We start from the raw sequence: 23,804 nt of genomic DNA, 5'->3' as shown, positions 1-23,804 counted from the left end.
TTTGTGCATATTTACCTTAAAGTTGCTTCAAAATCAAATGAAATGAATGTTTCTATGTAGCACAACATATAGGAGGATAATATGGAAATGTATACAATGGCTGCTGATGTCAACACTGTCCTCACAATGAAAACACCAGCGTTTGCCATTCGTTGATGTTGTTATAGCACTGAAAAAAACCTCTTACAGAGGCGTGGATAGATGAGTCAAGAAAGTGTGTGACTATGACACAAGCAGTAACTACTTGTTTCCAATTTCCTGCTACAGTTAGTGTTGTTTCTTTTTTTTTCAACCATGACCACAATCTTTCTCTACCTTAAAGAAGTAGCTGACCACTGTAAGGGCAATTCTGTCCGTGATTGGAGGTCTGAGGGGAAGCAGGTATAAAAATCTGTGGTGCTGGTGTCTAGACGGTGTCAGCCTGGTAGAGGACATTTAAAAAAAATCACACATCACTAGAGGAGAACATGAGGAAATTCTACAAGCTTCCAACTCATGCCAAACTCCAGTGATGAGCATTTTTTAATTCAGCCACTGAGCTATTTGTTGAGATGACAGAATTATTAAACTGCCATTTGCTCCCACATAGCCTCCCATCTTTCACGACAGCTCGTCCTCACAAGAAAAAACAACAGTATAGGTCGCATATACTGTGGTTTTTTATGAGGATGTCTTGTGCAGGAAGAGTGTGTGATAGCTTTTTCAACATTTCAAGCTCAGTAGCAGAGAACTCGCAATTTCTTTATTTTTGCAGGCATGAGAAAGATGCTTTTTAAACAGCTCAGCATCAAGTTTTCATTTGCAGGAGTACATTCAATTAAAGTGCACTTTTGCCCATTCATGCCATCCATGTTCAGAAATATCCCGCAGCTCTGACTAAGGCTCAGTAATCTGCTCCTTAGGGACAAACTTTACTTGCAGCCATCACTTACGCTTCTCAGGCAGACTGTTTTACAAGGGTGAGACTTTATAAAGAGCAAGAAAGGTTCACAAGTTTGTTTTCTGGCCAATTTAGAGGTTACACTTAGATTTAGAGAAGAGAAACAAAGTAAAAACATGCTCTGCTGCCACAGTGGAGTAGCAGCAGGGAAACACTGTCAATGTGGCCACAGCTGTGCTTCCTCCAGAAGGAAATTTCAAAACTCTTTCCCTCAAAATGTTTGATGTTATCAGCCTCTTCTCAGACTCAAGACATTTTCTTGAGCAACAGACATTCAGAACTCAAACCTTTATGTCAAAGGCAAGATAAAGTATCCCTCTGTGAGCTCAAAACTACTTTCATCTTACAGACGGTAACAAAATAAGATGCACAGCACAGTGGTGTAGATACCAGCTCAGATCACAACGGATCAATTTATCCGCTGCAGAATTTTTAGGCTGCTTGATGTTTGATGCTGCAGACTGATTAAAGTCATTGAAAAGGCTACAAATGTAAGAGTTTTCATTTAATTTGCATCTTCTTATCGTGTGCTGTGGGGGTCATCCAAGGCTGCATTTGAATATAGCTATTTAAAATAAAGAGATGGATAAAGAATGCAGAGAAATGCAAACCACCACCCACAGCACCATTAGTGGTTGATTGGCACTGGGAAAACAAAATGCTAGCTGGAGGCGGAGAACTCCACAAACTCTACAGGCAATCAAGAAGAAAGGTGTATCAAACATCTTTGTGTGTGTGTGTGTGTGTGTGTGTGTATAAGGATTAACCCACTTGGTTTTGTTCAGTATATATTTGTTCTATTAGAATGATATCTGAATCCAATGAAACATATAGATCACAAGTAATTCCAGTTTAATTAAGGGAATCAAAGATTCAAAAATGTAATCAAAAAGAGCTTAAAGAGGTTTCAACTGTCCAGCCAAAGAGGAACATAAATGTAGGTTTCCCATAAAAAGACCAGCCAGATGGTGAAACAGAGAGCCAATTAGTCATTAATACAACCCTCAAATCAATAACTCACTTTCTGGCTCAATCAGCCTTCTCCAAACTAATAAAGGTCCAAATTGATGGACTCACCCAGAACTCCGAGCCGGTAGTTGATTGTGATGACAATGACATTCCCGTAGCTGGCCAGGATGCTGCCATCAATCATGTTGCCTGTTCCCTCCATGTAGGAGCCTCCATGGATGTAAACCATGACTGGCTTTAACCCGTCCTCAGCATGGATATCTGCAAATAAAAAACAAATGTACAAAAGATATTTCAAAAATTGCAAGTATTTAATGGAAAACCACATGCGGTGGATGTGGCTAAATTCAGTGCAGTTGAAATTTTGACAATAAAATATTCCTTTTCTTAATGGTGGATCATTTGCTATATTTACACCAGATTCAAGGTCATTTTTGGTTTCAAAACAGACATCATATTTGATGTCAGTGACAGAAAGACCAAAACAAATTAAGTTAATTTACTCAAGTATTGTTTGATAGTAAAATGATATAATTCATTAACCATTAATCCCATGCAAAAAGCAGAAAGACAGTAGAAAAACAAAATACAGCAAAGTAAACTAAATACAAAGTGACTACCACGGGACCCCAGACTACCATTGGCCCCAAAGGCCTTGGACTTACTGGGCACTACTGAAGTACTTTGGTTCGGCTCCTGCATTTTAATCTTGAGGTCACATCTTGGGGCCCAATGTTGAAATCTAGGTTAAATTCCTTAAATATTTCAGGTGACTTTACACTTATAAAGTGTGTTTGCTTAAAGGGGACATATGCTTTTTGTGGTTTTCTGTTATTTTTCTCCAGTTCTGATATTGGATGTTAAACATAGTCAAAGTTCCAGTATTTTTAGTGCCAAAGTCCCTCTTTTTGTTACTATACTTCCACCACAGCTCAACAAGGAGCTGTGGTGGAAGGTGATCGTATGTAAAAATGCTCCCTGCAAGTCAAAAGCCAGGGCTTCAACCTGCTCTGAATGCTTTGTTTCGTAACATTTTTTTCTACCTTGCCCATGAAAGGCCATCCATTCTGTAGACTTGGTTGCTAAGGATGTTGCTAAAAAAGGGGGAAAAAAGCATAACAAAACCTACATTTGAAATAAAAATTCTACACATAGTAGATTGTAAAAGATCAAAATTCTTCTTCCACCTATGTCTGACGCTAAAGTTGGTAACAGTTCAGAGCAAATAATGGTCACGCAGGAAACATGGACAACAATCATTCATGATATTGTAATCAGCGGGAAAACACTACACAGTATCAGTGTCTGCACAACAGAGAAATTAGTTTGACCTTTTGTAATTTAACACAGATCATCTTTACACTAAGAAGGATTGTTGGTGTTAGAGATATGGTCTGACGTTCTCCAGCAGACCCTGATGAGAATTTCCATGGCCTGCAATCTCTACATCTGTCTCTTCTCCCGCCTGCACCATTTGTTCTTTGTGTAATGTGCAGGGAATGTTGCAATTAGGCCAGATGAATACCTTGTTTATGAGGCTCTCCAGTTGTGATTAAGCTTGGTGATTAGTACATGTGTAGGTGGTGATTATAAATTAAGAGTGGGTCCTTTACATGAAAGAAGATGGAGGGAGAAGACATAAATCCTCCTGACAAAAGAGAGCAGCATCTTCATCATCAAGACCCCTCAGCTGACTTTTACATAAAATCCTCTGGGTGCGCTCTCCCAAGACGTAAAAACAGGCGTTCTAACTCATACTGTTGTCCTCACATGGCTGTGCATCTCTCAGATCTCTTGCACTATACTGTAGCTGTGGTTGCCTGGAACCAACAGCTGAACAAACCCATTATCCCTGGCCCTGCCGACCAGGCTGCTTGGAAGTCTCTCAAATGTCATCCGGATGACAGCATCTGCTGAGGAAAATATCGAGTTGAGAGGGGAGCTGGCCGGCTTGTGTGCAGCACGAGATTCAAAGCCACGATATTGAGCTTACCGTAAATTCTCATTCGGGGCCTTAATTTACTCCAGCTGCAGAGAAACCCTGGCATCTGTTTGAAACAGGCTTATATGAGAGAGGAGCTTGCTGCAAATTTCCTTTTTTATAATGACTTACAGAGAAGCTTCCCTGTTTCAGATCTGCTCCTGTTTTCTGCCTCAATAAATTCAGTAAAATGTACTTTAACATGGTCTGTTCCATCAGTACAGTAATAGTCATGTCATACTATCCCAGTAGTGGAAGAAGTACTCACATCCTTTACTTAAAGGTGCAGTGTGTAGGATTTAGTGGCATCTAGCGGTGAGGTTGCAGATTGCAACCAACTGAATAGCCTTTCCCTCACCCCCTCCCCCTTCCAAGTGCCCCCTTCCAAGTGTGTAGGAGGACCTACAGTGGCCAGGAAACCTATGAAAAGTGTGAAAGGCCTCTCTGGAGCCAATATTTAGTTTGTTTGTTCTGGGCTACTGTAGAGACATGGCGGTGCAACATGGCAGACTCTGTGGAAGAGGACCCGCTCCCTAGGGCATATAAAGGGCTCATTCTGAGGTAATGAATACACAGTGATTCTTATTTTCAGGTGATTATTCATAATTAAAACATACTTATCAATATGATATTTCATTTCTGCTAAATCTGTTCTGCTAGATGCCACTATGTAAAAGTATAAACACAGAAATGTAGAAATACTCCATTACAATTTAAAGTCCTGCAGGAAAAAACCTACGTAAGTAAAAGTACAAAAAAGTATTATGAGCTTGATGTAGTTAAAGTATTGCAGTAAAAGTAGTGGTTTGGTCCCTCTGACTGATATATTATTATATATGACATCATTAGATTATTAATAGTGAAGCATCAGTGTTAGAGCAGCATGTTACTGTTGTAGCTGCTGGAGGTGGAGCTAGTTTACACTACTTTATATACAGTTAGCTAGTTTAGTTCAGTGGTTCTCAACCGAGGGGTCAGGCCCCTCCAAAGGGTCACTGGATAAAGAAAAAACAAAGTTCTGATACACAAATCTATTTTCAGTTTTTGGACTCTTTCCTTCAGTCTTTGATTTTTAATGAAATATTGGATCATTTGAACATTTATTGCTGTTAACACCTCATAGACATGTGAAATGTGACCCCGACTACACACTGCTTTTTGTAAGACGTCAAAAGTCAAAAAGGTTGGAAACCACTGGTTTCATCTTTAACAATGTGTTGTATTTTAAAAGCTTGTTATATTATCCATTGAGTCAAATCTTGAAAAGTAATTAAACCTGTCAAATAAATGTAGTGGAGTAGAAAGTACAATATTTCCCTCTGAAATATAGTGGAGTGGAAGTATAAAGTAGCATCAAATAGAAATACTCAAGTAAAGTACAAGTACAGGAATTGAATGTACTTTCTTTTTGCCACTGTACTATCCATTCTGCTGCTGTGTTTTTCTAACTACATTACTGTTTTAGTCCACCCAATAATTCCATCAGCTTCAAATTTTGCTGATTTTGTCAGTTGTTATTAAGCTACCATCAATGAAACTCCACATTTCCTGCCAAGATAATGTCTTGTAGTGGCTCAAAGGGCATTTTCCCTCCTTTTCCAGGCAGGGTTAGGGTTAAGGTCATCACAGCAGTTAGGGTTACCCTAACCATATTGACCTTAACCCCAATCCCTATCCCCCTAAGGCTTTCAATGGCACTGAGAAAAATGGCATAGTGGAACCGATTATACTATATTATATTTTCTGAGCACATATTAAATTTCCTTCAATGAACTTCAACACTTTCTAGAACTGTTTCAATTTACAAGCTTTGGATTAGGGTTATGGTAACTCCAATTTCTAACCCTAACTAGAGGTCTTGGTGGGGGGAGTTGTCAAAAGAAACTTTAAACTTCACCCTATCAGGATATTAAAGGACAGCTTCACAATTTTTCAAGTGTGTCTTAAAACAACAGTCAGGTGTCCATATGAACAATGAAAGAGGTTTACCTTGCTGTAATCATTCCTCCTCTTCATACTGACTATTAAAAGATCCCCTTCAAATGTGCTTTCAGTGTAAGTGATGGGGGCCAAAATCCACAGTGTGTCAACAGTCATTTTGTGAAAAAATGTATCTCAAAGTTTGCCTGAAGCTTATATGAGGCTTCAGCAGTCTGAGTTAGTCATATCAAGTGGATATCTGACACATTTACAGTCTTTTTAGCATCAAATTCCCTCTTTGTGTTTCCTCGGACACTGTTGACAGTGTCCTTGTTGAGCTGTGGTGGAAGTAAAATAACAAAAAGAGGGACTTTGGCACTAAAAATACTGGAACGTTGACTATCTATTTGATTTGAATCATTTGGATGGCTGAAGCTTCCTGGTAGATTCAGACAAACTTTTATAAATACAAAATACATTTTTGCACAGAAGGAGGACTGTGGATTTTGGCCCCCATCTCTTACATTGTAAGTGCATTATGAAGGGATCTTCTATTGGTCAGTATGAACAAGAGGAATGATTAAAGCAAGAAAAACGTTGTTAAATGTTCATTTGGGCATCTGACTATTGTTTTAAGACAGACTTGAAAAATTGCAAACCCATCCTTTAAGATGCCCATTGACAAAAATGATGAAAATCCATCCAGTGGCTTCCATGCAGGAAGCTTTATGAATGTTAGCTTAACCACACTCTAAAAACAACTTATTCTGCCTTTATTAGCAACCAGCGAGTTCATCCTCGCCTATTATATCAGACTCAGTCATTATTTTAATGTCTTCCTTTATTAGAAAATGTAGTGTTTGCTCAGGAACATGAATATTATTTAAAATTACATATGCCATTTATAATAGAGCTACTTCTTCTGCTGTATAGAAAATCTAAAGGGCTCCAGTCTGTGCTGTGTAATTGGTTTAAAGTGGAGGCCCACTGCCCACACCAATTATTGGCTTCTCTTCCAATTGCCGTAGGCTGTGGTGAGATGCACAACAGTGTGCAACTAGAATGCTGGCTTCTGTATATACGTTGCACCTCAGTAGGCCTGGCAGAATGCAAAGCAGCCAGCCAACCAGGCAGGCAGGAAGGCGCAGGGCAGGAGGGGTGTATCATTCTCCTCCTCCGCAAAAGAAAACAGTGAGGCAAAGGAGTTGAAAGCAACCCACAGTGACAGGTTATTAATCTTTGCTGTACTCTGAGTGGGCGCCTCAGCTTTGCTAATGCGACTGCATCTAGTGTAACTCACAACTCCTCACCTGCAACCGAGCCTGAGGGGGATTCTAAATGTTGAGCCTGAGGAGGAGCTGTGGTTGACGGCCTGGACCAACCCCGGACAGATTCACTTGGGTTAAGTACAGGGCTGCTAATTACAGAGGCAGGACAGCAGGATGGTGTCAATAAGTTCCTGTTTGTCATTCAGTTCCACATTAGGAGAGGCCCGGTGGAACAGTGTGGGTGGTGGAAACAACCTTGAAGAGGCAGATACACATAAAACAAGAGTGCTGCCATTAAGTTGTCATAGTCTCTAACTGATACGCATCTGATGGTCGCTGCAGGCCTCTGTGAGCTCAGACAAAACTATTCAGCTGGCTCTCCATCAAACAAACAGGCAAAATGACTGTTACTACCCTTGTCTTTTGGTGTAGTGCAGCAGTGGAGTCAGAAGTCAGGAGGAAGGGGGTCCACTCAGGGCACTTTGATCCAACAGAGAGATCCCCTACAGATTTAGAGCCGTATTTTATGGCTGGTGAAGGAGCGGGTGGTCTCGGGGCGCCATGTCCCAATCCTGTCAGCGTGGAGTGCACTTAAAACTAAAGAAATCAAACTGCTTCAAGTGCTCTTCTCTTTCTCTCTCTCTCTTACTATCTCTGTGTCTCTCGTTCTGGCTGCTTTCTCGGGCCTCTCTGGAGCTGGCTGGGTGACTGTGCAGCGAGTTCGTCCCGGACATTCATCACTGCCACCCAGGCCGCGGGGATAATATATTCCTCCGCTGGCTGCACGGTGTTTCACACATTACTCATCTTTATATGGGTGAGGGGGGGTAGGGGGAGGGAGGGGATAGTGTTTGAGGAGGGGGGGGGGGCAGCATGTTTGAGGGGGTCTGTCTGAATTTTCCATTTGCTTCTAGCGTTTTCTACTGTTAGCAGGGCTCGTACAAATGGCAGTTAATGGAGGCAATGTAAAGTGTGTCGTCCCCTCCGCCTCCACCACTATCACTGCCATCACCGCAGTCTATCCCAGCATGCTCTCCGCAGACAGCTGCCTACTTCCTGTTCAATACAGCTCTACTGACATGCCAAACTACAGCCAGCCTCCTCTCTCTCTCCAGAGTCACAGAAGGTCATTATTTGGCCCACAGCCTAACACAAACCTGCCAGGAAGAGCCAGTATATACTGGCATTATACTGCCAGTTTACTGTCAAAGTATTCAAAAAAACACAAATTACATAATGGACTATATTACTTTATATATGGACATAAAATGTAGCAGAAGTATTCAATTTTTCATGTATATGATAGTATTTATGTGGGCATAAACGTATATCCCTGATCTCAAATTTGATTTATCACATAGTATAGAGTACAAACTAAATATACAGTGCAATAATTACATAAAAATGGCACCTGGCTGTAATACAATGCAACAAAAGTTATTTACATTTTTCAAGGAGGCTCCTTTTGGCTTATTCAACTGTAAATTTAACTTAAATATAGACAGTTAAAATATTACTTTGGCACAAAGTTAAACAAGGTGAAAGAGCCCTTTAATTCCTGCCCAGACCTTTATATATTCCAATGACCTTGGGGATTCTGGAGTTGTTAAAACCTGGTGTTACAAATAGCCCGCCTGTAATGTCTGTTTTCATGTGATACATACTAACTCATTGAAATTCAACATTATGATCACATGCTGGCAAACCGGAGGTCGCTACATAAAATGATCTATCATCCTCTGTTTTACAGTTACAACAACAATGTCGATACATTTTTGTGTCAGCCAAACACATTTGCTCGTATAGCTTATGCAGCTCAATCTTAAATGAACCAATTCATTATGAAACCCAGAAATATAAAACAAAGAACAATCACTAGTCTGTAACTTAAAGCTGAATATGCTGATGTGCTACAAATACATGTTGTTTGATATACTGTACAATGTCTACCCTTAAATCTATTGGACAAGTGATTGTTAACATGAAAACATGCATGACTTAATACATATATACAGTATGAATTACACCCATAGCCGTAAGAAATCAAAATATGCTATTTCTGTATGTTTTGCAAAATATTTGTAAATGAAATGATCTTAATATGTAAAATGTTGTTTTCATTTCCACTTTTACATGGGACATTTAAACAAAATGCAAGGAATGCATAACTCATTATCCTTCATTGTTTAATTCAATTAAGTGATTTATTTAATCCAAAAAGAAATCCAATTCAGTTTTAAATACATGCACATGCAAGGAAATGTGTTAATATTATATATGTACCAAACATGCAGTATATGCCATAAATTGTATTTTTGTATGGAATTATACTTACTGTATACAGTTTATGCAGCCCCTGTGCTTTGAATAAACCACAATGTTCTTTCCAAAGTGTCTTTTTTCAAAGGAGGAAAGTAATTACAGTAAAACCTTAAGAAGCAGTTCTAGTAAAACCTTTAACACTTCTTGTTCCGTTTACATAATTGAATAATTATAATTGAGGGTGCCTTTGATTCAAATGGCATTCTTAAGAAGACGAGCACTTCTGACAAAAGCTCATTTAACAGTAAAGAGCAAACTTCCAGAAGAAGTGATGGGGGAGAGTATAGCACATAAGGTCTGAGAGAGGTTGTCTGCAGTGCTACGAGGGTTCTCTGCAGCAGCCGCTGAGGTATAGGTGAACCACAGGGGAGCCACAAGAGTAATTCATTGCCACTGCAGATGTTCAAACAGTCAGAGTGCATCGATCCTGCACACATTCCTGAAAACACAGACAAGTCCAGGTAATACCTGAGGATGCTCTTGTTATGACCGGCTTGCAGGCCACAACAAAGGAGGGAGACGCACGCTCAAACTCAGCGATAATAACCGAAATTTATTAAAGCAACTAACAATAATTGCAATGGGGTGTGGAAGTCAGTATCAGTGGTGTTTGAAAGTGTATGGATGTGTTGTCTAATGTGTGGTGTGTGTTGTCAGTGCAGAACAAAATCAAACAGGAAACGCAAAAAAAAACAACCACAGCGTGGTGAGTGGGAAGGGATCAGAGAGGGACTAGAATCAGGGCAGGCGGGCTTAAATACATTCTGGGGCACTGGCCAGGTGTTCCTGGTTAGTATTCTAGTGACACGTCGGTTCCACCCATCCAGGGACCTGCGACACACAGACACAAACCACAAGACCAAAGGCAACAGAGGCAACAGGCTCTGGGGCTGTCACACTCTTTATTCACCATATAGAAATCTTCACTTTAAATATGCAAGTGATGATCTTCTCCAGTAGATTCAGTGAGGCACAGCAAAAACTAAGATCATCAAAAACTGACACTTAATCTTTTCTTTTGCTTGTATTTTACACTAAAACGGAGCTAAGGATGTCTCAGTGGGAACACTTCTGCCTACATAATCAAAGGCATAGGGTTTCCTCTCACAATTGCAAGAGGGATATTGTCTTTTCTTCCACACCTGCTTTAGGCAGATGGTGTGTTATTTTAATATTTTAACAACACCATCTCCCAATGATCTGGCCCTTCTAATTTGAAGTAAACTATGCTACATCTGTTAGGTGCAAATCCAATATATAATGGTATTTGCTAACTGGCGTGATGAAACCCCAGAGGAAATTCAAGCTTTTAGAAGATCAGAGCAAGATACAGAGCAAGACTAAGTAAATTACAGTTTCCTGCAGAAATTAAAAGGTATCACCTTGTATAACAAATCTGATAAAAAAAAAAAAAATCTGTTTAAACTTTATGATAATATGAGTTGCATTGTTAAACATTGTTTATCATTTCATTACATTTATTTGGCCGACATTTATTTCCCGTACACATACATTGAGAGAAGGGACCACACCATCAAGCTTTGAATTAAAGGGGCACTCCACCGTTTTTACACAGGCAACTGCCTGTCTTTGACTCTGTCAGTCATCAAACCAAACAGCCAATCAAAGGTCATGCTCAGTATTCTAAGCGGCCAATCAAAGGAGCGGACTGTGTATTCCATCCCCGCCTCCAAAGTCTCAAAAGTCAATTTGACAAGCGAGCGAGTGTTGAGCAGGTGCGAGTGCATTGGGAGGGTCGAGCTTGTGCTTGTGACAGCCCTGTGCTCACAGGACTGCATTTGTGCATGCAGAGCAGAAATGCTCTCTTGCGAGGATGCTTTTCCGTTTGCGGATACTGTTCTGTGTGCTTGTATCACGTGCACGTTCCTGGTTTTTATGTGTGTGTTTTGAGACAAAAATGGTCCTCCCTATCCTCCCTATCTATCCTACCTTTTTAGAATTTTTGTGTGTTGTCTGTGGTGGTTCTGTGTCCCTATGTGATATAATTTAATGTACATGGAATGTGTAGAAAGTTTTTTACCTTGTGGAAATGCTTTTTTCTCTCTACGTCCCCATCATTTTAGCCTTTCTTGTGCTCCAAGTGAGAACACAGGTCATTTGTATCCTCATTTGTGTCCTTGTATGAGCCATGAAGACAGCTGTTACTGTTAACACGGAGCAACCAACAAAACACCACCCACCCGTGCTACGCGGGTGTTTAAAATCTAGTGATGCTGCTTTACAGTACAGTAATGTCACTGTAGCTTGACAGTTTTGATAGCTTGACTGCTGATGGATTCCCACTGTGTGTCGTTTGTCCACAATTACTGTAATTAACATCATACAAGTTCACCATACAAGTAAATTTCATGCAGAGCATGAAGTTTGCATGAAATCTGCACCGCACCTTTCATTCAATTTGCACTCAAAATTGCATGTAATTAGCACCTGATGTACTACCGAGCAGCTAATTACTCCAGGACTATTCTGCAGGTGAAGCAGTTGGAAGAGTTTAGTGGAGACTTTATCTGTGATTACATAGCTCAGAACAGAATTAATAATGTGATACTGCATAGAAATGCTCATTAATGAAGTAACAAAGTTAAACATTCACTTCAACTTCACTGCAGAATGTCTTTTACTCTTTTTATTAAATTATTACATAGCCAAATCTGTAGACCTATTGATGCAGTCTGAATACAACTGATACAATTCAGTAGATTACTGAGGTAAATTCAGCCTAAATTATTAGCTTATCGCAATTTCATGGAATGTCAAGTTCAAGTTAAATGAAACTTTTATTTATTTATTTATATGCATTTGTTTGTTTTTAAATTACTAAATCAGTGGCACTCCCTGGATATTTTTGGGTTCTGTTTAATCTTTGTCAGCTCTCATTGAGATTTCTGCAATAAAGGTTAATTCAGGTTTCTCTTCCTCATCACAGCTTTAACTTTTTAATACACCAGTGCTGTTAGCACCTGCTCTCCAGAGGCTGAGAATTTTTCACTTAAAACTAGCCCTTGTAAAGTGCATGGATCTTAGTTAATTCAGCAATGGCACAATCAGCCACACTTATCACACTGTATATACTCCCCACACTGTGCCTCAGATGCTACACTGCCAGGCAAACATATAACTCCGGGAGCAGAGTGCACCACAAAGAGGTACAAAGATAGATTTATCAGTGCTAGAAAACCTCAGTTTAAGGCACATTGTCAGGTTAAGAAGGCGAATGGGATGTCTTAAATTAGGAGGAGTCCAATGTAAGACTTGGTGGCCACATTTAGTAAAATTTCTTGACAACTATTGAATAGATTTCCATTAAAATGTGCATGGTACCCATCTGTATTTCATCTGTGCTTATTGCTAATTAGCAAATGTTAGCATGCTAACATGCTAAACTAAGAGGTTGAACATGGTAAACGCATATACCTGTTAAACATGAGCATGTTAGCATTGTCATTGTTAGCATTTAGCTTTAAGCCTCACAGAGCCACTATGGCAGTCGACTCTTAATCGTGTTTTACAATTGTTGTACCCAACGCAGCACAAGTTTCATGTTAACCAACAGCATGACTTCTACACATTTTGTTCTTATTCAATTAATTTTATTTTAATTCAACGTTGAATTAATTTAATGTTGTCGGCAATTTTTTACATTTTTTGAGGTGAAAGTCAAATTTAACACTTGCTTTCAATCAAGGCTCAGTGGCAATTTTGACTCCAAGACATGAGTAATCACATAACTCTTCTACAGACTTACAATTCCAGAAGTCTTTTCCTGTAAAGAAAGACTATCATGCAGATGTCATGCAGCTGCAGGCACGTGATCATGCCTAAATTTGTTGTATTTTGTTAAACCGGATTAAGTTTTTTTTTGAGATCAGTGGCAGTCAGTGCTACCTCAGTGACAAGTATGGTACTTTGCATTTCTGTGGCTGCTTCACAATAAAAGCCACCCCGTATTTTGCCAGCTGAATGCTTTTAATGTGAAGTAGCCGCATTAGGAGAGTACATATACATATATCATTTCCTGTGACTCTCCAGTGTGCATGAGGGCAGTTTGGCCCAATCCCAGTGTCCACACTCAGGGACTCACAGACTTTTGAGGCGTGTTCCCGCTAAGTCCATGAGGGCTTAAGGCTGTCCCACTGTCAGATCATCAGGTGCATGAGGGCTCTCCAGCAGACATTTTGAGCCCTTTATGCACACTTTCTGTAAGTCTGCATCTCTGCAGACTTTGCCTGAAGGAATTACCCACAGTTCATAGTGTTGTGACGTTAAATCAGCGTTAAATGCAGGGTTACCAGGGGAAGCCTGGAAGCATTTAAAAAAACAAACAAAAAAAACAGTTAACAAACTGGCATGTGAGTGTTCAGCCTGGCATAGTGGGTGTGCTGGTATGCCTACATTTACATAGAAACACTACATTAACAAGGACTTAAGATGGTATATAAAACACATGAAATCAGAGGAATGCAAGTTTAGGTTATATTAAACACCTAGTTTATTCATCAACCATTCCTTTTCATTTTTGCTTAATGATGCTGTTACCTCTCGTCCACTCTGTAAGGCAAGAGCCTGGAAGACGTTCACATCAGTCGAGCTCACTAAGACACATTCCAATCAATCATGTTGATATGGCAATAAAGTGTTGAATAAAAAGTCCCAAACCCACAATCATACGTAACATGTTTTGGTGTCGTCAAGGTAACATGATATGTCCCAAAGTGCTGCCCCATTCATATTTATACCATTTCAAGCCCTTGCAGCCTCTCACACTCAAGCACTTACCAGGTGACGTCAATTAAGTCTGTGAGGGTTCGGGGTTTAGGGCTTAGGAGGGAAATTGGGATTAGGCCTTTGAATCCTGCACAGGAAAGGTGGACTTCCCCACTGACCATGTAAACCATCATACAGAGAGAAAATTAGAGAATGTAAATACACTGAATGGCTTTGTTGAAAAAAACTGCAACCATAAGTAGTATCAAAAATGGTGTTCAAAACAATGAAAATCTTAAAGATCCCCCCAAAACATGTTGAGATATATAAATATAATCTGCTTGCAATAATATGGTGTGGTATTTTTCCATGAAAAGGTCGATTACCTTGTTCTTCTTAAATGACATTTCCTCCTTCTCCTTCAATGGAAACCCAGAATCTATGAATATGCAAATATTTTTTAATTTCAGAAGTTAAACTGCTACTTCACTGAAAAGTCCTCAGTTTATATGCATTGGACGTTCCACACTGTGTAAGTTGCACAATTGGCTTCCAAACTAGTGATGTCACAAATCTGGCCCGTAGGTACACATATTATCGAGGAGCGCAGAGAGAATTTTCCCTTTCAGGAGATAAATGTGAAAACAGCCCTGTAGTCTGCATATTAATGATTTTTGTGGACGAATGTAATAATGTAATAAGAACTCTTGCTTTCAAATCAAGGCTCAGCGATTATGGGAAGTGAGATAACTCCTCTGCAGAGAATGTTGAGGCCAAGAAATCTTGATTTTCCTCTTTGCATCTGTCAAAAAGTCAAAAGTCACTTTCAGGGGGTCACTTGTATTGGATTTAGATTTTAGGCACCTTTTGTTTCTCCTAATGTGTTGCCTTTTTACCTTTGATTTCCTTCCAAAAGGCATACATGAAAAGATTTAGTAGCAATATTAAATAGAAAAAGCAAAATTCCCATGAAGGGATAGATCATTTCTGTAGACTCAAGCCCTCAGATGTAGAGGCCAACTCCTGGTCCACACTCAGCACACAGAGCGGTCTGGCTAATGCTAACTCGTGTAGAACGCACGGTGAGGATTATGTCAAATATCACTCTCTGGAGCAACATCCGTAAAAAACTGAACAACTGCCCATAATAATGTGATTCAGAAATGTCAGTGCTTTTTCTGGCACTTGCCGTTCTCTCCCCCAGAAGACAAATGGTGCCCTTTAACTGAAACGTCTCCTATGGCTTTTTCACCTCCAGTTATCTGCCAGTCCCCACAGATTACCCAACACAGCGAAAAATAAACCCCACTGTTCGGTTATTATCATGCAGAGGAGCGAGGTGTTAATAGAAAAAGGAAAAAAAAAAAAAAAAAAAAAACACGTGGCAAAGATTTTCAGCGAGCCACCAATGAACAAATTTCCACTGTCAAAACAACATGGGTTAGTGCTCATGCTTCACCGAGCAATGGAGGAAGAAAAAAAAGAAAAATGTCGAAAGGGAGGAGAGGGGACATGATTGTTTTTTAAAAATTTAATTCATCAGAAGTGGCAAAATAACATGCATATTTGAATTCAGATCACATTTGAGTTGGTAAAAAACAGGTGATAAAAAGGATTACTGGGACCTCCTTCCTGTTTAGAGGTGCCCTTTCACCTCAGACAAGATCCTCTGATTTATATGGCTCCAAAGAGGAAAGAGGTTGATACAAAAATGAGAGGAGTGCACTGAGATGCACTTCAAGGGGGAGTAAAAAAGAGAGGCGGAGGAAGACGGGGGGGAGGAGGGGGGGGATCAAAAGAAATCGATTAAAAAAGAGGTCTGTAGGTTTGCTGTCATGCACAAGTGTCAGGCTTTCATTTTGTTGGTCAAAAGGGGGGAAAAAAAGGATGAAAAATACCTTTAGCACCGCCATCATCATTACTGTTGAAATCTGCGCCTTGTCTGTTTGAGTTGGCTCCTAGTGTTGAGGAGAAAAATAGAATAAGGGGAAACATTTAAAAAGAAAAAAAGAGAAAAAAGTTGTTTTTCAGGCCCCCCCCCCCCCCCCCCCCCCCCCCCCCCCCCCCCCAAAAAAAGACTTAAAAACGCATTGGAAAGGCTGTGGGGGTGCTGTGTGAGAAAAGGAAAAAACAAGTGGGAAGAGATTCATAGTGAACAGGCTCTGGTGTGATGAAGTGTCTTTGGCTAACAAGGAGCACAACAGCAGCCTGACGGGGCCAAAACTGTTATTTGTGACAAGAGTTCCATCAGCTGAAACAAATCTGTCACACTGGTGTGATACACACTCTCATTAACTCTACAGTCCATGTGCGGCATCAAAGCAGGCTATCAGTCAGACATGAAGAGCTGATGTTTCTCGGAGGACACGAGACCAGTTGAAGTCATCATTTAGTCGCGTTCTGATGATCACTCGAAGAAGACTTCTTTAGTTGAAAGACATTAAAGACACAGCAAAAAAAAAAAAGATGGTGACAGCATGTTATATATTGTTAATAACATTCTCCGACGCCATTTGTTCTCATAGTCGAACCTCGCCGTGACGAACATCACGTTCAACTTCAAAAGCTTTATTTCCTAATACAGCACTATAAACATATCAAAGGTAAATTCTGGTTTATTACAATTTTAGTCTTCCTATCAGTCTCAAGGTACGAGAACACGGTGACATCACAAAAACAAGCCCTCCAAATTAAACAACAAAATATGTTGCACAAAAACCACTTGGTTAGGTTTAGGGAAACATCATGAGACCTTTGTCACCACTGTTAGAATAATAACCATGCGGTTGTGGTTGGGGGACAATCGTTGGTTTCATAAATCATGGTTAGCACAAACAACATTAATGCATGGTTGGAAATGGAAAACAAATAGTGATCTCCTGTGTTAAAGAGTGTATATTCTGCACATTTCAAGGTCTATATTTTTTAATCTGGGGCTCTACTGGAATATTTCTGCATGATTACAAGTCAAAAAACTCCTTATTTATCTTACACTGACCCTTTTGCAGCCCCTTAATTCAGCCTCAGAATGAAACAGGCTGTTTTGGCTCCTGTCTCTTTAAGGTCCCCCTCCCAACGAGCCCACCCTCTTCTGATTGGTCAGCTTCAGGAAGCTGTATCATGGCCGACTCCAGAGCCTATGTCAACAAACCATGATGCAAAGTATAGTTGTAGGATTTTGCTACTTTTTCTTGTTCTTTTCTTAAAATGTCAACCTCTCAAATCCATCAGTACATGTTCGAGCCGGAATCAGATTGTAAATATGAGTGGACAAGACAAACATATGGAAAAACCTTAGCAAAAAACAAACAAAAGCGATGGAACGGACAGCGGTTTATGGGCATGTGCAACGAGCTGATGTCAGATAAAAGATAGAAAAAACTGTCAAAGTGTTCAGAGCAGGTTGAAGACCTGACTTTTGATCTGCAGGGATCATTTCTTCAAACATTGGCCTCAAGTTTTGGAACTTTGACCATGTTTAGCATATATCCGTCTGATATTTTGTTGACCCATCCATCCACCATCCATCCGACCTCCGCCCTATGCAGACTTTGTCGCTCTATAATAACGTCACCTGATTAACCCCCTTTACTCCCGTCATAATTGCTACGCTGCTAGAAGGCTTCTGTAACTTGAACATAAATATGTTGCTTTCTGGCACTTAAAGTATGCTGTCATCTGCTGTCTGGACAAACTGTTGGTTTCCAGCCTGTCTGATTGTCTAACTGCTCGTGTCTCTTAAACAGTCTGACCTCTTTGTAGTGATGTCACTATGTTCCCAGATCACAGGAATTCATTTGGTGTGTACAGCCTGACTGTTTTTTACACTGATATTTGATTATATATATATATATATATATTTTACAGTATAAAACTTCTGTTTCTGTACTGCAATTTCTTGTTAAATCAGCATTACATAAGCAGACATACAGTATGGTGACTGTGAATGTGCTGGAATGGGTTGCCAGATACAGTCAGTGGTTCTGGTTTGGTACTCTGTGTAGGCATGGAGTTTGCCAACACCTGGCAACCTCACTGTGAGACTTTCAGGAAGCTTGTACACACAGCTGTTGGTCACTTTGGACATAGCTAGGCTAGGCTAACCACGTCCTGACTTAAAAGCTTAAAAGACATACATGAGCTTGTTATCCATCTGAACATCTCGCTCTCGGTGAGAAGCATAAAAAGGGTAAGATTTTGTTTTTTCCTAACTGTTCCTTTAAACATACACTCAAAAATCCCTGTTTCCTTCCCGCTCACAACTGAACTCTTATGAAACACGAGAAGATGTAAGGATTTTGATGATACTATTGAATGATTTAACAAAAACATGGCATATATCTTTCAAACAGAATAAAATTAAGAGCAGACATGATACAAATGAGAGTTTTTCCTGAAAAAATTGAGCTCATTATCCATGCTGCCCGATAGTCCTCGAGCTCTTACACCATTCTGAACATATCATCTGCTTGTCTCGTGCTTGCACCTCCGTGATGTGTGCCGTAGCGTTCACTGATCAGCAAATAGTGGAGAATAGGTCTCAACGGGCACATGATGTGGCGGCATAGCTGGGATGGTGGAGTGTTTGCACAATATAGCCGCTCACTGGGAGAGCAAGCTGCACAAACACGGGCTAGTGCCATGTCAGTGTAACCCGGCCGAGCGTGAATGTCCACATCTGCTAGCTGGTCACAAACACACACACACACACACGTGCACACACAGAAATGCACACAACACACATAGAAGCCTTGTTAAATCTGAACGCATATAGATAAATATGCACACCCACAGACTTATGAAATCAATATTTCACAGCGGATTTAGTATATGAACCATTTTACTGAATAAACCAATAGCTTTCAAAGCTAGAGAAGCATATGGTGGAGAAAATGCATGTGATTGATGTAAGCATTGCTGCTGATTGACACTGCATTACTGTGTATAACTCATACACTATACATGTCATTGTAATGAGCTTATTCACACTTCATCAGTGTGCAGTGCAGAGCATTTTAAAAATTTGTATGCTAATTTTACTGTATACACGTGCCAAGTTATAAATAAAATGGGACATAATGGTCCTCTGCAGACTTTAATGCCGCATACTGTATAACCTTTACCTTGCCAGGCAGCTGGATTCACGATGTGCTCGTTATTAGCGTCCTATGAGGATTCTCATATGATCGTGTGATCTTGCGAATCCAGCTGCCTCGCAAGGTAAGACGGTGATAGACAGATAATTCATCCACTCACCAGCAGAGTGTTTTTTTGAAAGTGCCTGCCCTTTTCCAAACAGCTTCCAAGTACGACTTCTCAGAAACCAACCATTTCAGAATCTATCAATATGTAAATAGATTTAATCTCAGAAGTTTTTCCTGCCGGACAAAAGACGTCTCCTACTTCACTGTAAAATTCATTCTCAGTGTTTGTGCACCAGAGGCTTCACGTTTCCTCATCACACTTGTATGAGTTGAATACTGGACCAGGATTGACTTCTAAACTAGTTGTGATGTCACAAATCCTGCTCATAGGCCCCGCCTCTTAAAATCAGATTTTCAATGAGCAAAGAGAAACTGTCCACTTTCAGCAGATGAATGTGAAAACAAACTCTACACATACATCACTCTGCACAGTGAAGCTCAAACATCCAACTGTAGGAACAAGGAAGAAAAACATATTTATGAGTGGAGGGGGACTTTCAATATGACAGTTATAAATAGGAAAAGTGACAGCACTCATCACTCACCATTTGACGTTTGAATTATCTTGACAGAATAAAAGTTGTAGGGAGATATGTATGGCAAGTGTTTAAAATATCTTTCTCAGGTATACCTGATTACATTAAATATGTAAATGCATATTTTATGAAGTTATATATCGACACATATCGACTTATAAACATTAGATGTAAATATCATAATGAGCTCAAGTAAGGCTGATCATTTTGCACTACTGGGCATTTTGATTTATACATTTTGTTTGTACAGTTTACAATGCCTAAAATATAAATGAAATTGATGTATATGATTGGTTTTAAAACTTAATAACTCTTAAGCAATAAGAAACATCAGCGCATCCATCTGGAATTGAAGAAGAAGAAGAAGAGAATTGGAATAAGTACACAGGACAGTGTGATTGTGCTGACAGCAATCACACTAATAAACGCAGTCTCATAGGAAGAATAAACAAAATTAAAAAAAAACATAAAAGCCTTACTGCATGAAATTAAGCAAGTGTGGATATATGAATGGTTTATGTGCCATTAATGGTTTTCGAGTGAGCAAAAAAGAGGCACAGAAGAAGAACATTTCTTGGAGGTATGCAATAGAACACTGCTGTATAATAGAAAAATGGAAATAAAGCTGCACAAAATTATGCACACATACATATACTGGTTAAAATGCCATATGTAGCATGAATGTTTTGGTTAGAGGTGAGAAAGAAATGGAAGAATATAAATAATTGGAAAACATATGCAAGAGAAGGTGAGTGTGTCTATCAATATGAATGCTGTATGTTGTATAAACAGTTCTTGATTTACATGCAGGCAAAAAAAAAGGCTCAGAAGAATAAAAATAATTGGAAAAAGATTGCTGCTGACAGCAATTACACTAATAAACTCTCATAGAAAAAATGGAAATAGAATGCCATGAAATTACATACATATCAATATGAATCTGACCTGTAATGTAGCAAGATGGCCAAAAAGGGGCACAGAAGAATAATTGGAAGAAGTATGCAAGGGAATGTGTGACAGCAATCACACTAATAAACATGTAAGTGAGAAACTGTCCAGGCTGTTTCCATATAGAGATGTATCACTGAGTGGCATCTGATATGCTCTATTTTTTTTCCAGGGCTACCTTCAAGACAGCCTGATGGCAAACCAAGTGCCGCATGTCACAAGATCTCCAAATGTCACATCCTGATTGTTGTTTTATCTGTTGTCTTTGATGCGGCAGGGACGGGTAGTTTGCGACACAGATACCGCTTCTCTGACTCTTCTGCCATGTTGTGACCCAGCCTCAAGTCATTTCCTTCCTTCCCGCCTCTTCCTGCATATGACTGTGCTGTCACAAACCCTCTGCGCTGGAAATGTACCTTTCACAGCCACTTAGTGTTGAAAAGAAGGCCAGAAGATCACAACTCTGGTATAGGTAAAAAAATATTGCCTTTAACAAAAACAACTGGCAGATTCTCGAGGGAGTCCGTTTTTTTTTGAAAGTTGGCAACATGTTTTCTGTTTCCCCCGAAAGGCCTATGACTGTGGCTGCGATTACATTCTTATACATGAATCTGGAATCTGAATGTGACTCACTGAAAAGAGAAATTTGAGCATTTGACCACATGTTGTGCAGCAAGAAGCAGCTAAACAAACAGGGTCTGCGGCAATAAATGTGGAAAACAAACAAGTCAGAAGCTGGATTTTGTAGTCAAAATCTGTGTTTAAAATCTTAAGAGATGATACCTGTATCCAATAAGCTGTCTAGCTAATACACCAGCATATCAAGATGGAATTTCAAAATAACACTGATAATTATACATGGATCAAACTGATCCTGTAAACCCCACTAAAATCTTGCCATGTCTATATTTACACGCATGCAAGAACCCAGGAGAAATCAGATTAAAGCAGGAAATCCAAGAATGGATTTACATACACTGCAATAATCCTCAATCTAAAGCTATATTTTTAATTTATATGATTATATCAGTTTGCAAATAACATGATGAAATAGGTTAAATATATATATATTTATGTAAATAAATGTAATCTTAATACATCGACCTATATTTTGTTTTCTTGATAGAGGCCTGAATTGAATCTTTACTTAAAAGATCACAGCCTTATCTTTGACTGATGTTCACTTATAGGGTCTTTTTCCAGTCACAGGGTTTGGACAGCCTGTAGCCAGAAAACACAGGGCAGATAAAGTTCACTACACACTCTCTAGTGCAGAGACAGCTTATTGTAAATGCATGTTACTTAATTGATAAGATGAGTCACTTGACGAGTGTCAGCGTTTTTGCCGACTCGGTGTCACCGCGCTGGGTCTTTGTCATACAGATTTGCACATGCGGTACGATCATAACCACTAGTTAACAATCAGGCATCAAAAAAAAAAAGGCAGCGATAACCAGATTCCACCGGATTTGTCCGGATTTTCTGGCACTGTGACCTGATTAAGTAACACCAACTGGAAACAACACTGTCCATGCTGTTTTACTGTTTATGTGGTGTGTTGGAGGTCACATTATGACATTAGAGAACAGCCTAAATGTGTTCAGACAGAAGCATATTCTAGACGTGGAGCTATTGCATACAAAGTCAATAGAAAGATGCAATTAGACTTTGACTTTCTTTGAAAATTGGCAAAGTGGACGTCCTGAACAGATGTCCATAAATTTTGACCATGAGATTTAATTTTGAGCCGCTATTAGTATTGATTGCTGCTGAAGAAGTGCTTTGATTGGATGAAAGAGAACTTCTTACACTCTTCTATTTACATTTTTGCTGCAGCTGAATCTCTTGTGTTAAACGATGAGAGTTTTTATAGCAGTGAAATGAACATTATTGTCATAGTTGTTACTGATCAATGCAGTTATCTAACCGTGTGAACCAAAGAGAAATGAGGCGAAAAAGCTTTCTTTTCTAAATTATTAGCATTTTTATAGCAAAAACAAAATAACTGGAAAACAGAAATTTATAAAGGTGAGGTTAGTTGATTTTATTTCCCAGAATGCAGCAGGCAGGCTGTGGCTCAATGTAGCACAGATTTTGACTGTAGGCTACACCAAATAAAGTGGAAGTGCTGACTTTACACCCTACAAAATTACATAATCACTTAATGTGTTTGGCATCGAGATGCAAGTAAATAAAACTGAGCTGCAGTGGCTCGGAAAATGCAGTCTTAGAGCCATTTTCTCTCTCTGTTTACCTTGGTTTACCTCATTTTATCTTCACCCTATAAAGTGCTGCACAGGGTATTTTAATTTAAGGAACAGCTTGCTCCAATGCTGCACAAAAAGCTGAAGAAAATGTCTTTAGGTTTGGGAGCTTGCTCAGAATAAATCACGGCTGCTGCTGAAACATTAAGCTGTTGGTACTGCCTGTGGAAGGGCATATGAAGGGAAGAGGCGGCTTTAACACCAGGCTGGGTTCTTACATTTGAGCTGAGTGTTACGCAGTAAAACAGAACTAATGCGGGAGATGTCGACAATTAAAAAATGGCTGTGGTATTGTCTCCTTCTCAGAGAAAGCCCCCCCGAGGAAACATCTTCACTCTGATTAATTCACAATACAGCTGCATGCCACCTCACCAGTCAGTCTGCTGCTACTGCAGAGGCTGATAAAGCCAGCTTTACTGCCTTAACACACACACACCACACACACAAAAGTAGCCTCCCTTTTTTCTCTATTTCCACACTTCATCCATATCCACATAGCCTCTTTCTCTCTTTATGCACACAAATGAAAAGGAGCTCTTGGGCATTTTCAGCTGCAGACAGCCAGCACCTTGTCTGCTCGGCCAATGGATTCAGCACAAAATCTAAAAAGGCTATGACAATACAAGTCATTTGAGCGTGCTCAGCGCAGGCCGTAGTGGATTTTCTCTTTCAACTTCAAATCAGATGACAAAGAATAGGCGTCACTTAATCTGTCAACCCACTTGAG

General features: G+C 39.7%; 1 protein-coding gene across 1 annotated transcript in view; it reads right to left on the bottom strand.

Annotated features, from left to right (window-relative positions):
• The window catches only part of nlgn4xa (neuroligin 4 X-linked a), a 110,071-nt gene that overhangs the window by 66,355 nt on the left and 19,912 nt on the right, over positions 1-23,804 (bottom strand). Inside the window, exon 3 of the mRNA XM_044345371.1 lies at positions 2,018-2,170. Within this exon, the coding sequence (XP_044201306.1) occupies positions 2,018-2,170 (153 nt within the window). The remainder of the gene's footprint in view (positions 1-2,017; positions 2,171-23,804) is intronic.

This window comes from Thunnus albacares, chromosome 24, assembly GCF_914725855.1.
Source record: "Thunnus albacares chromosome 24, fThuAlb1.1, whole genome shotgun sequence".
Lineage (NCBI taxonomy): Eukaryota > Metazoa > Chordata > Actinopteri > Scombriformes > Scombridae > Thunnus > Thunnus albacares.
Note: the sequence above shows the minus strand (reverse complement) of the source record. Positions and strands in the feature narration are given on the sequence as shown.